The sequence below is a fragment of the Uranotaenia lowii genome, chromosome 2 (assembly GCF_029784155.1).
Source record: "Uranotaenia lowii strain MFRU-FL chromosome 2, ASM2978415v1, whole genome shotgun sequence".
Classification (NCBI taxonomy): Eukaryota; Metazoa; Arthropoda; class Insecta; order Diptera; family Culicidae; genus Uranotaenia; species Uranotaenia lowii.
In genome coordinates this window covers 210,685,202-210,702,636 of record NC_073692.1, presented here as the reverse complement: position 1 = coordinate 210,702,636, position 17,435 = coordinate 210,685,202, and the positions used below count along the sequence as shown (strand labels likewise).

The window sequence follows — 17,435 nt, the reverse complement described above, 5'->3', positions numbered from 1 at the left end:
AGATTGGAAGAATCGCAGTTTTCAAAATTTCCCGAAAAATGTGTACGTCCGGCTGCTGCTCACCCGTTTGGGAACCATCGGAGGATTTGAGCAACTTGTTCACCGAGAAAATATGGACCAAGGTACGGTGTTTTTTGATTCCTTGTTGTGAAACACTGCTGATTTTATGTTTACGTTACAGTATCGTGGTCACGGAAGGCATCATCACCGTTATGGCGGAGAATATCAAATAAATTGTGTTCACGACCATGTCAAGAAGTCTTTCCTGGATAATAAGAAAGAACGGATCCGGCTTATATCATCGATCAGGCCAAATTCCAAGTATCATCCAGACGAATTGCATATTTTGTACACCACCCCGCAGATAAGTGCTGATGAAGACAGGAACAAAGATGGTACCCACCGGATCCTGGGGCGGTGAGTTATACGATTTCGATTAGGTTGAGACAGGGGGCCCGCTAAATGACAATCTTTGACAATTAAGTCTCATAAGTCGGCTTTGGTGAAGTGTAAAGCAATGATTTACAAAGCATTTTTATTCATCTAACTGAATACCGAACTTTGTCCAGTTCCGTTCCAATTAGAGCTATAACACAGCTGACACTCTGCTACAATCCGCTCCACCGAACAAATTGCGATTGAGTAAGTAATTTTGCACCAAAAAACTGATTTTAGATTTAACTAATAATGATTTCTCTACTTTTTTAAACAAGTTGTATAACTATAATAGTTGCAGGGCACCTTTTCTTGTATGAATGTTAAGGCTCATTTACACTTCTTGAAAATGAACGTGAAAAATCTGATTTCATAAATATCTCAAAATTTCTATAAAACTAGGTTTTGTGACATGGTGGAACCAATGAGGAATCGTTGAAAGATGAAATTCCAGCGGGACTCGATCCTTAAAACCTTATTGAATTATTTTTATTACAATTCCCCCGCCATGATTAAATTTCCATGGTGATTCCCCCGGTAGAATGTTTCTCTAGGAACAAATGTGCAGGAATTTCATCTTTCAACCATTGCACATGTGTGGCGTTTTTGAGTTATTGACATAAAAAGATTTTCCACGTTCATTTTTGCTTTAGAGATTTTGTGTGAGGAAATTATATCATCCTTTTAAAAGTGTTTTGATGTTTTACTGCAACCTTAAGTTTTTTGATAATTTTGTAGCTGGTATGTTAAGTATTGTGCTATTAACATACAAAAGAGTCATTGAACCATTTGTTTTTCAATGGGGATTTTATCCTTGCATGTATTTGGTTCATAAATTTTTATTATTATCATTGTAACCAATAGGTTAGATCGTAAATGAATTCTTTAAAATAATACTTCATTCATAATTTTTTTTTTCCTCAGGATCATCCGATTACGAGTCCTGGATCTGTTCTCAAGACGTCTGGAGAAGAAATTCAGGGTACATAAAGTGGATTTCGAATACCTTTTATCAACTAGGACTGGGTCAACGAAAATTGTTGACTGACCAGGAAAAAATGATACATCATAAAACGAAAAAGAAATTGGTTTGCTTGCGACTACATACAGAATAAGCTGGAAGTCATTGAGCTTTGTTTAACTCAAACGCGTCGGTCGCACCATAGCAAATGCTCAGCCAACTTTCATTGTTTATCTGAAGTTTGAATACTTCGGGGAATTATGAAAAAACATTATTTTACGGAGAATGTAAGAAATACATATCAATTTTCAGAATATGTCTACACCTACTACAAAAGAAAAAATTAAATATAAAATAAATTATAGCCGTTATATTATAGCCGTTGAATGAATGAAAAAAACTAATTAATGCTGATTAACTGTCAAACCAAATAATTATATTATTAGGAACATAGCATACATTTGTTGCTGGTCGACATAACTGCTTAAAGTTTAAACATTGCAAACAGAACACGAACACAGAAACACTGCGCATTTACTGTAAAAAAGAAATAAATAATAAATATTGCAATGAGTCAAAATTAATTCATTATTAATCTTAATCTTATCAATGCATATTGTCCGGGATAAATGCACCCTCAAGTCCCATTGAAAAATTAAACTGAAACTGTTCAACGTACGCAAGACAGAAAATGTATATCTTTAGTAGACAAAACTCAACAAATTTACTTATTAAAATAATATTAGTTGTTTAATACTAAAAAAACTTATCTGAACATTTAACTAATTCCACTGAAATTGGATGACTCAATTTTGATGAGTTGATATTCCAATTGAAAAATTGGATAGCTTTTTTGACGACCTGGTTAATAGTTACTAAAAGTCATGAAGACATAAGAAATAACTGTTTTTAATTAGGTAATAAGGGCGTTTATGTTTCAAAATCGTAGTTTTTAATTAAACTTATAAAAAATGTCTTCAGTATAAGTTGAGCAATGGTTCGTCGTGTTTATTTAATTATAAAACTATTAAGATGTTAATTAATGCACTTAATAGATCGATCATAATGCCAAGCAATATCCGGAAAGCATATTAAAGATTTTGCCTGATTTTTTCACCAAACCTTCTACCGAAGCACAGAGAGGCAGGTTCAGGTACCTCGAATTGATGATACTTTTGAAATAATATACAAATATCGAGGCTACATATTGTGATTGCTTTTGTACACAAGAAGTGTCGCAAAGTTATTATTGAAATCCAATTAGATATCTAGATCAAATGAACTGTATGTAATTACAATACGAATCTACTTTGTAAAGAAATGTAAAACTTTGTTTCGATTGATAAAAAGTGTTGAGCTAAAAGGTTTTCGTGTGTAAATAAATGAACAATTTAAGTCACTATTTATCTGAAATCCGGTTACATTATTTTCCTGAAAATAAATCCCAAAATATATGCCTTATTAATTTATGTCTTTTAAAATTTATGGCTCTTCAGTTTTTTTCAAAGCCAATGTAATTATTATTCATGATTTCGAAACTCAAATGCATTTTTAGACAAATTATTTTCCAAATTAAAAATATGAAAATTATCGTTAGTTTTGGTTTTATATTCAGTTTCGAAGTTAAACTTATCTCTTAGGCAGCATTCAAACATAAAAAAAATTAAATTGGCGATCCATAATTGAAAGAAGAGATTCATCATTTGAAAACGCATTTCTTTTCAAGGCCTTATACAAATTTCGCTTACCTCGTGAAATCGATACGTCCTGCTTCACAAAATATTTGTGAAGTGTCCTCCTCGAAGCAGCAGACATTTTTCGACAGACACACAATTAATTCACAGGCCACTGGTGAAAAAAAACGACTCAAAAACAGCACGGCACGTACTTCAACGTGTACAGAACAGAAGCCACCAAGCCACATTGAAAAGCAAATTGGAATGGCCGACCGGAAACAGTTTATGCATCTTCTTGTTCACATATAGTGCATGAGTGAGACCGAGACGTCTACTTTACTTTTGCGCTTTGATTAGGAAATTTATATGTTCTCTGAAGGAGGAAAAGGGAGTGGAATAACTGTGGCAGAACAATGAAAAAAAAAACTGCGCGAATGCCGTCGTCGGTGTCTACAATAGAGGAGCGAAAGAGAGCCAGCCACGTCACACCACCTTTGCTAAACACGCTTAAAGCAAATTTTGATGTTTGGGTAAAATCTTAAAAATCGGTATGAAATCGGTATGTTTTGCCAAAAATCTGTAATCGGTATATACCGATTCTTGGTCAATTTTTTTCCCAAAAATCGGTATAAATACCGGAAAATCGGTATGTGTGGCATCGTTGACCGTGACTTCTTCAATTTTGATGAATAACCACTTGAATTTTTTTTTTGAATTCATATTTAAGGCCAAAAGAAAATCAGATTTCTTAAATGTTACCATCGAGTCGAAAAATTTTCGCTGAAACAAAATTTTCTCTAAAAAAATGCGTTTTTTATAATTTTTTCTTTCAAAATGCCAATAATATCAACAATACTGTTGATGATGCGCAAAAAAGGTGTTCAGATGATCGATAGCAAAATTGTTCACCTTTATAATATGCAAAAAAGAAATTTCAAATTACCTACTTTTATGCAGTCCGAGATATTTCAATCTAAGTACAAGTACTTCTTTTATTTTTCCAAAATTCTACATTTGAATCATAACTCAAAAACTGTTCTAGTGAGATTTTTTAAAATTCCATTTTCGAATTCAGCGCCCGATTTCACATTAAAAATTTAGGCCGGTCATTGAAGTTCACGATTTTTCCTTTTTGATTTTGTAAGTGTAATACATTTCAAATCAATTTTTTACTAAATTCATTCCTATCTTAAGCAAAAATGTTTGTCAGGTCGAAAAAATAACTATGTAAAGGCATAAGCGATTCGGTTTAGTGTGCTTAGATTCAGATTGCTTTGCGCTCGCTCACCAAAAGTCAAAAAATCGATAGTACAACTGAACGCATCAGGGTTGGGTGGCTAAGTTTTCCAATTAACGGCTAATTGTGATATTTTCACTACTCAACGTTTCTGTTGTTCGATAGTGAATAATTTTTGTATAGCGTTTCTTCAGGAAGGAATGCTAATCTAGTGATTTAATAATTAATTGCCGACTGCGGCCTAGAGGTCAAATTAAAAATATTCTTCTGTGAGTTGACTAGTTTCGATTATTAGGTTGAAATAAATATCTATTTCTTCTATTGTCACTCCCCCTTCGAAATTTTCAAAAACCCGAAGGGGGAAATAAATAAAGTTTTGAAGTATTTAATGTAAATTTCGAAAAAAAAATTCAAGAATCCAAAAGATTACAAGACGAAAAAAACATGTTTTGGAAGATGGAAGTTATTCCACCTTTAGTATTCTTGATTTTTGATCCTTTATTTCTAAGTCTTTTAACTCCAATTCTAGAGTTTTTTTTGATTAAGTCGTATGAGCCACCTGACGTGTTTCGAGAAAATCACTGTTGAAGTTTTGTAACCTATTTTTAAAACTACTATTTAAAATATTTCTCGTAATTGTCTTTAGAAATCGGTATGCGATAAGAAAATAGATGAGAATTAGACTAGTGTATTTTATTCAGGCATACATTTAGTTGTTCGAGTGAACATGTACTTACGACTTTTGGCATTGCATGATTGGCTCTAACGTCGTTTTGCATGCTGTTAAATTTTATCTCTAAACTGTATGACATGTGTCTTAAACATTTCTATCACTTACTATTTAGCTTCAAGCACTCAAGTTATAACATTATGTATGGCTCATCTGAATTATGGTAATTACCGGAATGGGTTTTAAAGGAATTCGTCATGTGCCAATCAGCATAGTATAGAACAAGAAAAAATGACTTACGTTTGAATCCCTGGAGCTTTGTCTAGGTCCTCGCGGGTGATATGCTCTCTGCGGAATCTCCGGTTTCTACGAAACGCTTTTAGTTTTGTTGGCAACATCTGTGGTGGAAAAATAATGAAACTGAAAATCAGTCCAGTCATAAAAGATACGCATTGAACTTACCTCACAATAAAAAGAAGAAGTTTGTATAATCATACTGACTTGAACAACTCTCACAAACAATTTCTTTTTAAATTTTTAACTTTACATCACTCGCCGCTGCATTTTCTGAGAAAATGCATATGGTCGCAAAAACCAACGAACCAAACAAATATTTTGCGACCTTTGTTTTGCACGCCAATCCAGTGCAATGCAAAAAGTCGTAAAAACCAAATTGCACTCGAAAATGAGAAAGTCATTATACGTCCTAAATTCAAACCATTTTGTAGAATTTATTCATTGATCACATAAAATGAAAGTTTTTTCTAAGATAGATTACATGTTTATCAATCGTTTGCAGCCAATAACTCAATTTTGTTTACATTGGTTCATACGACGTTATCAAAACTAACTCTAGAATTCTTCCTTTTTTGTTACCATGCTGATTTTCATATATTTGAAACTCGGGCTTGTGATATAGCTCAGTTGGCAAGTCTGTTGTCTCCTGAGCCGATGTCCATGAGTTCGAGCCTAAGAGTTAACATCGAACACAGTTGTACCGGATAGTTTCTCAATAACGATCCGCCAACTGTAACGTTGATAAAGTCGCGAATGCCATAAAGATGGTAAAACGACTATAACCGAAACAAAAAAAAAATATATATTTGAAACTTCCTATAACGTTTTTCAAATATTTATACTCTATTTTCATTCTCTAATTTAAGTACTTCCTTTTTATTTTCACAACTTTGTTAAACCTTCTTCCATAACTCCTTATTCCACTTTCTTTTTTTTTTGGTTTTTCTTAGATTTTTTTCTTTTCATCGAACTCTCTTTTTCTCATTCATACTTTGCAATACTCAATTTTCAAAGAGATATTCAGTCATGGTATTATTTTTCTCAGGAATTTATTCTTCCATTTCATGGCACTGAAATTAATTTTTTTTAATCAATATTTCATTCTCCCTTTTTCTTGTAAACGTTTCTTCATACTCAGTTTTTCATTTCCATTCTCCAATTCCATTATCATTTTTTTTTTCAAAAAAAAAAAGCTTATCCCCATTTTTTATTCATTTACTCTCCCCTTTTTCACGATACTTGTTTCCGTTAACCGCTCTAATTTTCCAATTTTCCTTCTCAATCAATTTCATATTATAAAAACTTCCTTTTCAAATCATCGGTTTTTCACTGTTCATTTTGCATTCTTAATTTTCCTTTATTACCTATTATTTATATTTTATTTTCCGTTGTCTAACTATCAATACTTTTTCTATTTTCTTTATTCTATTTTGAATTTCCTTCGATTCTCCATTGACCTTCCTTACTTTTCATAAATTCTTTTACTTCCTTTGTAAATTCTCAACCTCTTTTTTTATGACCCTTTCTTCAGTTTTCATTTAATAGAATCCTTCTTCCATTTTTTTCTTCTATTCTTTAATTTTTATCTCCATTTTTGAGATGAGATTCTACATTCTACAGTTTTTGAAATCCATTTTTCTTTCTTCATTGGCCGCTCGATATTCTCTCTTTAACATTCTCAATTAATCTTCTTTTGTAGATCCTGGCGCTTTTAATCCACTGTTTTGTTCATTTCATTAATCATTTTTATCTCTAGAGATTTTTTTCCATTAATTCTAATATGTTTTTTTTAGCTCTTTTTTTTAACCTTTTTTTTAAATTCTTTTTTTTTTGTCATTTGTTTTCCCATGATTTTCCGTTCATCATTTTTCTCTTTCTATTTTCCATGCTATCTTTCCCATTTTCCGTTCTCCAATTGACAGAATCCACTTTACTTTCTTTCGACTTCGATTCTTCCTTTCATTTTTCCTCATTCTATTTTACTTTCCGTTTCTCCTTATACAGTTGGGTCTAGCCATCATACCCCCTTTTCGCGCCATCGTTTCGTTGTTCTCAATTTTTCGAAGAGAGGTTTGGATGAAATGGATTTTTTTTACTTAGTATTCCATTCTCCCTTTTTCTGTACACAGTTCTCCATCTTCAGTTTTCTGTCATTCCCATTCTTCAATTTCATTTTTCATTTTGAAAAATGTTCCTCCAAATTTTCCCGTTTGTTTATTCTTTTTTTTCTAGGTCCTTTTTCTTTTCTCCCTTAACCGCTCCATAATTTCCAATTTTACCTCTTAATCAGTTATCTTTTATACATACTTTCATTTTTTCATTTTTCCTAATTATTACTTATACTTTAATTTCCGTAGTCTAGCTTTCAATACCCTTTCTATTTTCTATATTCTGTTTTAATATTCTTCGATCCTTCATTTTCCTTTTTTCCATCATTCTTTTTATGCTTTTTTAACTTTCCCCATTTTTTCTTTCAAAATCTTCATTCTTCATTTTGCATTTTATAGACTTCATGTTCTTTTACTCTTTCTCCTTCTATTCGTTCATTTTTTTTCACTTTTGTGACGTGATTTGTTCATTCTACACGTTTTTGGAATCCATATTTCTTTCTGCATTTGCGCTCGATATTCCCTGTTTTCATTTTTATTCAATCTCCATTTGTTAATATTTACGTTTTCATCCACTGTTTTCCATTGTTCATGCTTAATTTTTTTTTTAAATACTTTTTTTTATGTTTTAGTTACTAGTTTTCAATTTACTCTCTTTTTGTTATAATTTTTTGTTTCAATTTTTCCTGTTATTAATTTTCACATATGTTTTCATAAACAACTTTTCTCTTTCTATTTTCCATGCTATCTTTCCATATTTCCATTTTTCGTTCTCCATTTTACAGAATCCACCTTTTTTTTCAATTTCAATCCTACCTTTTTTCGTTTCTATTATACTTTTCGTTTCTCCTTGTACAGTTTTTTCTTCTCATAATACTGCCTTTTCTCGTCATCCGTGTCGTTCTCAATTTTACGAAGAGAGGTTCGTAATGGTGCTTAACCTCTCTTCAATTAGAACCTTTCCATTTATGGCAATTACCCTCTTAGGGTTTTTACCTTCCATTTCATCACGCAGCAAAAATATATTTTAGGACATAGGAATTTTCCTATGTTTAGTCTCCAAACTAAGGAAAATTTCTTTGATTCTGGAACAAATAAAAATTCCTTTGTTTCTAATCCATTTTCCATTACTTCAGCAAATTTTTCAACTGTGAATTAATCTTTAATCCAAATCAATTTGGTTTTGGTTCGAATACCAAGTTTTCTCTTAGTGCTGGTACTAAATTGAATTATTTTCACAATCACCATTCTACCGTTTATTTATTCAATTTTTTTTTGTACACGATTCTCCATCTTCAGGTATCAGAAAAGGGGTAGGCTTGATAGCGGCACGTTATCCAAACAAACGGGAAAATTGTGCCTAGCCTTTTTTTTACAGATTTCATCATATACCTGAGAAACCTGAAAACCATAAAAGGATTAGAAAATAAATAAATATTTAGGGCATAAAGCCGATCCACGTAGGGATTTTGAAGCATTGAAGCTTTTAACCACATTGGGTGAAAAATGACTGATTGTTATTTGAGTTTAAATTCGTAGAATTAGATACACTTATAACAGGATAGGCGAGAGTACATAAAAGCTTTCTAGCAAACTGAAAACAGGCATATATGAGCTAAAAAGATTCACACAATATTGATTCACAACTACAAAATTCAGGAGATTTGAGTTTACAATGATCAGAAAATGTTCTAACCAGGATGCTACAATGAGGGCAAATAAACGCTATTATAATGGCAAAGTTGGCATTTAGCCTATCCACATAGGGATTTTTAAGCAATGAAGCTTTTTTTTAATCATAATATTGAAAATAAGGACTTTTATTTAACTTTCTTTGTTAAATTCTGACATACATTAAAAAAATGAAGTCGAGCAAAAGAGGGACATGTACACACTAAGCGGAAGGTGAATATAGGTACAATAGTACCTCTGAATCATAGCTTAACCATACAGGAGATTCAGAACACAAAGTCTTGATTTTATATATTTTTATTTAACTGACCAGTTAGCGCTCTGGTTAGACGACTACAATAAGCTTCTGTGACGTCAAATTTGAAACAAGCGATATTAACACTGCACGAAGCTGAAGCAGTGGATTCCAGAACCAGGATTGACGTATGATACGAAATATCAGAGTACGATATTAAAGGAGCTTTGACTCTTCTTAACACTATAATCATTCTAAAGCTAAGGGAACATTTGTCAATACAAAAGAAGTGACATATATTAGGTGAAACAGATATGACTGTCGACATGCGATACAAGTTTTGATCAAAAACTTGATTTAATAGGGAATATTGAAGCCTTTTGGCAAACCCTAAAAAATATATATATATATATATTTTTTTTAATTTTTTTTTTCCACGGAAATGATATTTGTACGGCTTCAATGATTGAATAACCATGATGCAATTTTTACAATTAAATATCTTTACATGAACGGACATTTACCGCCACAAAATTCTCTTGCCAATCCAAAGATAGAAGGGACTGAATACTTGTCCATTATAAGGAAAATACACTTATTTTGCGCTTGACGTAACAGATATAACTGATGTAATTTAGATCATATTCTTCTATGATTTCAGAAGCAATGGGACCGTAAGCGATGCGTTTGCGATTCACATTTGAACACTTGTGAAGAGATTTTATTGAACGGAGTTACTAGGAGAGCAAAGAGATTTGTTAAATGAAAAATCATATTCCAAATTGGTAAAACGAGAAAATATGGAAGAATACAGCTTGTGCAAATGCATGTACTACATATACACTATTGGCATACCCTTCTCGAGAGAAAATACGTACAGGGGTCAAAAAATACTAGCAAGAATTTAAAACTGATTCAGATTCAAAACATTTCCTTCCAATGTTTTGAACTTGAAAAACTTCTGAACTCTGTATGCAATAATTGACCTTGACTTATTTTCTCCCCTGCCCAAATACAGCCTCATTGATTTCCAATAGACAGAAATATGAGATAAACGTATCTGGGAAGTACTGGAAAAGTCGCCTCGTACGACATGGACCAGTATCCCAGTGGCAGTATTCTTTAGGCCGCTGCCACACAGCTTCCATTTCATCACGCAGCAAAAATATATTTTAGGACATAGGAATTTTCCTATGTTTAGTCTCCAAACTAAGGAAAATTTCTTTGATTCTGGAACAAATAAAAATTCCTTTGTTTCTAATCCATTTTCCATTACTTCAGCAAATTTTTCAACTGTGAATAAATCTTTTATTCCAAATCAATTTGGTTTTGGTTCGAATACCAAGTTTTCTCTTAGTGCTGGTACTAAATTGAATTATTTTCACAATCATTATTCTACCGTTTATTTATTCAATTTTTTTTTTGTACACGATTCTCCATCTTTAGTTATTCATTTCCATTTTCGAATTAAATTATCCTTTTTGAAAATTTTTTATTCCTATTTTTCATTTTATCATTCACCCCATTTTTCGTTAACCATTTTCTTCCTCAATTACCTGATCATTATTTTCTATCGTTATCCTCTCTCTGATCTGATCTATTACTTATACTTTATTCATTTAGCATTCTTCGTTTTTTTTTAAATTATTATTTATACTTTATTTTCCGTTGTCTAACTTTTGATAATGCATTTATTTATCTTCTCTTTTTAAATTAATATTCTTTTATGCTCCATCTCCCCTCTAATTTTTATTATTCCTTTTTTTTACGTCAATTCTTCCACTTTTGTAATCCGATTGGTATTATAACGTTTTATTTACATATAATTTTTCATTCTGCATTTCCTACCATATATTTTGGCTCTTCCGTTGACAATAAGTCTCGTTTATACGTTTTTCATTCTTTATTTTCCATTTTTCATTTTTTTTATATGCTAATCTCGGTATCGTTAATTGTTTTGGTCTACATTCCCATAGTTTTTATTCTTTTTTTTTCACAGTTTTTCATTCATTACTTTGCTTTTATTCTTTTATAGTAGTATGAAAATAGTATGAAAATATCTTTTGATATCTTCATTTTTCATTCTCGAACTTTCGCTTTCCATTTCACAGAATACACTTTTTTTTATATTTCTACTTGAATTTTATTCTTTTACTTTCGCAAAATTTTGTGGAGCTCCTTTTATTGTTGTTTTTTTTTGTTACTTCTTATATAATTGTTTCTTTTCATCATTATTACTTATCTAAAATTTCATCTTCCTTTTAGAAGAGGTTTTGATGGAACAAATGGAAAAAACATAGTCCCCTTTTTCATTATCCTTTTTTTCTCTTCGTCAACAGCTCCATATTTCGGTTTTCCATTTTAATTTTTTTATCACTATCATTTATACTTCATTTTACTTTCTCTTACATTGAATTTCGTTTCATTTTTTTTCGCCTTCTCTTCTAATATTCTTCGGTTCTCCGATTACATATTTTTTCTTTTTTTTAGACTCTTATTACCTTCTTCATTTTTCGTTTTCCGTTTTACAGAATCCCTTTCTATGAATCTACTTTAATGATGTAATTAGTCTATTTCTCGTTTCGTTTCGTTTCGTATAAAAAAAACTATCCCTTTTTGCTTTCGATTCGATTCTATTTTGCTTTTTTTTTCTAGATATTGTCCTACATGTTTTTCTTCCATCTTTTTCGTTTTCTATTGTCTATTTTTTTTTCTCTTTATCTCTCTATTTGAATTCTTCCTTTTTTTCGATATGGTTTGCCTTCCTGCTATTTTTTGTGACCAATTTTTCTTTCATCATTCACCGCTCTATATCCACTCATTATCAATCTCCTTTTATAAATAATTCCGATTTTTTCAACTCTATTTTCAATGGTTCAAATTTCATTGTACTTTTGCAACTTCTCGTTTCATTATTTTTTTTTAACAATTATTCTACTCTATATTCCATTCTCTTACTTAAAAATTCCTTTCTTGTTTTTAACTTTTCTTTTTTTTATCTTATCTTTGTCGTCCATTTTTTTCTTATTTTTCATTTCATACTCGCTTTGCAAATCTTCATTTTTCGTTCTCCATTTTACAGAATCTTTTTGTTTTTCCTTTTTCTACTTAAATTTTTCGTTTTTTTTATTATCCCCTGTTTTGTGATGATCACCTTCCAAAGTTTCTAAACATTTTTTTTTATCATTTCTCTTTTTCGTTAAATATTCCTTTTTTATCATGCTTCATTCCAATGACAATGTGAATTTTCCGAAGAGAAGTAATAATATCCCTCTTTTGGGACACGTACTTTATATTTCATACCCATTTCCTGCCCCTCTCAGGGTTTTATACCTCCAAACAACGGTACTGCATTTCCCAGGTTTGTACTTCACAACTCATGGTACAGCCCCTCTCAGGGGTTTTCTTACCTCCCATTTCATAGTACTGACCCTCTCAGGGGTTTGTACCTTCCAACTCATCGTACTGCCCCTCTCAGGGGTTTGTACCTTCCAACTCATGGTACTGCCCCTCTCAGGGGTTTGTACCTCCTATCTCATAGTACTGCCCCTCTCAGGGGTTTGTACCTCCCAACTCATTGTACTGCCCCTCACAGGGGTTTGTACCTCCTATCTCATAGTACTGCCCCTCTCAGGGGTTTGTACCTTCCAACGCATCGTATTGCCCCTCTTAGGGGTTTGTACCTCCCAACTTATGGTACTGCCCCTCTCAGGGGTTTGTACATCCCATCTCATAGTACAGCCCCACTCAGAGGTTTGTACTTTAATGCTCTTGATCGGTAAGGTATCGTCTGGAGTCCATAAGAATACATCCCTTCATCGTCGAACATCTGTTCCGGAACGAATTTTCACTATCAGTCCTCACTCGGTAATGCAAATTCAAAATGAAACTACCAGCAAACAATATGTTCCAAAATAAAAAAATTCTCATGCTCGTATACCTTAACAACCGAACAGTCGTATAAATTCTCACCTGTATTTCTCTTCCTCGTGGCCTAAGAATTTTTATTATCAACTCCGTCACATAGAAATCTGCTGCCTCATCCACAAAAACATATTCCAATCTGTAGCTCTCAATTAAAAAACAAGGCTGACAGCGTAGCCAAACCGACCGCGCCATTGTCGAGACCGACCGACCGATTCTACACGTTTTTGCGCTAAATTTTCTTTCACTTTTCCATTTCACATCGACTCCGCCATTTTTGTTCACTACGATTTCTATTAATTTCGTGCGAAGAACAACGCGGTCCATCCGTCATGAAATTAGACTGTAAACTGATCTGTCTCCTTTCGGTTCGCATCAAACTCTCTTCTTCCAAACTCTACACAATCTTTCTCTCTGATTGCATCGAGAACGTTCCCAGAAACCCGAAGTTTCTGAGTACCTAAACAGGAGCGTGTCCTCTCATATACCAGTGTTGCCAATCATCCAGTTGTTCATTTTTCTTTCATTAATATATTTATTCTCGCTTTATTCCCTACAGTGGTATGGTTAGCTTTGCACAATTTTTAATCACAGAATTCGTCTGAGATGAACCACTGTTGGGAACTGTTGGCTGTATTAATGTTCCAGTCGTCGAGATTGGAAAAAATTGTTGTTGCTGGATGTTTGGCGATGGAATGTTGAAATTATTACCGAATGTTTCTTCCGATATTGTCGAGAACTCACTTCTCATTCAATGACCTAAACACAGTGGGCTCGGCAACAAAGCCCTTAAAATGTCCTGAATTTTGAAAAATATCTAAATTATAACTTAATTTATTGTAAAATGATGAGGAAATCATACAGATCTTCAATGAAATAGTTTAACCAATGATAATCTTTGGATCAAATGGTATTGAAATGGTGTTTCTCGACGTGACCTGCAGGCCAGCCATGGTTCTTCTCGCTTCTGTTGCATAGTTCGAGGCGTCTTCAGCACCTATATTTGGCCTTTAGCATGCAATCTAAGCAGAACTGCATGTTATTTTCACCAATTTAGTGGTGTCCTGAAAAATCCTGATTTTTTTCATCGCGGTGTCCTCGGATTTTTGAGAAAACGACCGGCCCTGATTTATCAGGATTTATTCGATTTTTGAGAGACCGTCCTGATTTTTGAAAAGCACGAGTTGTCCTGATTTTTGAAAATTGGTCTCTAAAATGTCCTGATTTCTCCTGATTTTCATAAAAAAATCTCAAATAAAATCTAATTTGTAAGTTAAACTATGAGAAAATTGAATATATCTGTAATAAAATAATTGAACCCATTAATCAGATGGTAATGTACGGTTCAGCTGATATTTGAATGGTGTTTTACAATATGAACTGCTGGCCAGCCAAAAGGCTGTTGTATGAATCAAGACGTTTATATCACATGTATTTCGTCTTCATTTATGCAATCTTTTCAAAACTGCTTATTATTTTCATAAATCAAGAGGTGTCCTAAAAAATCCTGATTTTCCGCTTCGCGTTGTCCTGAATTTCGACGAAACCACCTGGCACCCCTGCTTGGCATCTTTGACGTGAAATAAATAAGCGCCTTTGTGTATACCTACAATGTTTCACATAGCAACACAAATAAAAAAAACCCACCAATCGAAGTTACACTTCTTCTACCGGACTGGAACGGAAATTTAAAAAATAAACAGCCGATATATGTTAAACTACCTGAGAATCATCAGAAAAAAGTTCCGTAAATCAATACTAAATTCAACATTTTTTCATTCAAGAAGTTACACAGCTTGTACGAAAATGAAAATGTTTACGATCGAATATTTTATAATGCTTCTAAAACATACCTTCTTGAAGGTAAAATTTTTGTGAAACAGCATTTTGCTACTGTTAACATTTTGAGGAACTGATTGACTGGAAAATAATCTTACCGATACCTGTATCTAGATCTAATTGGCAAAATTTTTCTCAATTAAAAGTCATCCGGATTCTATAGAATATATGTGATAGAATATTAAAAGTGAAGCTTAAAACTGTTTGACAGCTTTCAGTTAACACAGTTTTCACGCAAAATGTGTTTATAAACCGTAACTAAATCCTTTTAATTTGGTCTCCGCTTTCCTGTTCCATCATTTCGTATTTCGAACGAACTTTGTTCTAATATTCATATTCGTACATCCTACTTGTTGATTTGTACAAATTGGATTGTATACCTTCCAGGGGCAATTGTAATCGAACCGGTCAGAAACGGTTTGTCAACTTTCGAAGCACCCGAATAAATTCTGGGTCTAAATTGGTTCATCTAATTTTCCCGAAACGACAATCAATGAAGTTTTGAGATGCCTTTTTAAAACTTTTTTTCTAGGGATAAACGACAGCTTTCAGTTAAATTCCCGCAGAAGAAATCTAACCATACTTTAAATACATGTTTCTTCACACATACGTTGTTTGATTTCTTCTGTTATATGAAACAAATAAAATTTAAGTTTGATACATAGCTTTTATGATTATCATCTTTTTGAATTATTTTACAAAATCAAAGCGCCCGGAAAAAAAAAACAAATCAATTAGAAACTATACTAATCAATTTTAATCCAAACTCTTAAGCAAAAAAGTTCATCAGATCGAAAAAACCATGAAAAGGCATGATCGATCCGTTTAAGTGTGTTTAGTTAAATTCTGATTGATTTGCGCTCGCTCACCAAAGGTCATCGAATCGATAGTACAACTGAACGCATTAGAGTTGCGTGGCCAAGTTTTTATTTTTATCGTTATTATACGTTGCCATCGTTCCGCAGAAAACCGCGACGAACGAGTAATCTTGGAAAGCGTTTCTTCAGGAAGAAATGCTCATTATCATTGGGTCGGTTTTTTCAGATCGTCAATGGATATCGTTAGAAACTGTGTTAAAGAAAAATTAGGGATTTCTGATGCGGGAGATCCGATTTCTTCAAAAAGTCTAATACTTTGTCAAAATGTATAGGTATAGTGATCGGTCAAATATTACGTTATACACTTATACTATTTCGATCAGTTTCGACTTCCCCTCTCCGAACATCACACATTCATTTCGAATTTTTTTTATTGAAAATCCTCAAAGGGTATCAAACACACTCCTCTAACTCTTAAAAAAAGACTTCATTACATTGAATGAAATAAAATGTAAACAAACATTTTTTATTTTTGAAAATATACAAAACTGACAAACTAGTCGTAATTTATTTCCATTTAGAATTTTTGTACCCTGGACAACATATTCTATATGCGGAAGTTCCACAGTGGAACACAAATTTTAAAGTGGTTTTGATCACTATTGCGGCAATTTTCTGTGAATTCTTAAAATGTTTCATACGACGGTAATGAAAGCTCATTCGAGAAATATCGCGTGAGCTTTCATTACGTCGTATAAAACATCTTAAGAATTCACAGAAAACTGCTGAAAAACTTATCAAAACAACTTGAAAATTTGTATCTCACATATACAATATGTTGTCCAGACTATAATGATTCTAAATGGAAAGAAATTGCGAATTTTTCGTAATAAAACTGTTCGTTTACATTTTGTTTCATACGACGTATCTAATGAAAGCTCACGCGAGAAATATTTGAATTTTGAGCTGATTTTGAACTGATTTTTCAAAATGGTCTATTAACATCAAATAGAGCATGCAAGTGATATAAAAAGTGATAAAATCTGTTATTCTGGTCTTTTTTCGGATTTGTTAAAGCGGCTTTCAATGTTAATTTTATTTTAATCCATTTTGATAACCCGTTCCAGAAGCAATGTTCATTTGTATTGTGTTGCTTTGTGAAGCATAGCATACTCAAAGGCGCTCATTTTTTCGCTTACCTGATAAAAACATACAAAAGTAGGGAGACTGTCAAAAAGTAGGACATTTTCCATTCGAATGCAGGAATGATTTGTACCTATTCCGAAAAATAAGCATAGTCTACAATAGTTGCTTTGTTTTTGTTTATTAAATTTACGTAATATGTTTATTGCCCAATGAGCTGGTTTTTTTTTTTCAAACATGTCTTCATTTTTGCCTATTATCAAAAATAGAAAAATCATAAACTGGTAAAACAAGATATTTTGCGTCTAGTAAAACGATTTCTAATCGGACAGCAGAGGATTATTTAATTTAAACGATTTAAACTAATGAGGGTTTTCGTACATTTTTAAGGGATTTCTAA

At 32.5% G+C, this 17,435-nt stretch overlaps 1 protein-coding gene across 1 annotated transcript in view; it reads left to right on the top strand.

The window, feature by feature from the left end:
• Window positions 1-12: 12 nt before the first annotated feature.
• Window positions 13-17,435, top strand: part of LOC129742290 (uncharacterized) — a 47,920-nt gene continuing 30,497 nt past the window's right edge. The window contains exons 1-3 of the mRNA XM_055734171.1: window positions 13-122; window positions 182-417; window positions 1,360-1,417. Coding sequence (XP_055590146.1) covers window positions 39-122; window positions 182-417; window positions 1,360-1,417 — 378 coding nt within the window. The 5' untranslated portion in view covers window positions 13-38. The remainder of the gene's footprint in view (window positions 123-181; window positions 418-1,359; window positions 1,418-17,435) is intronic.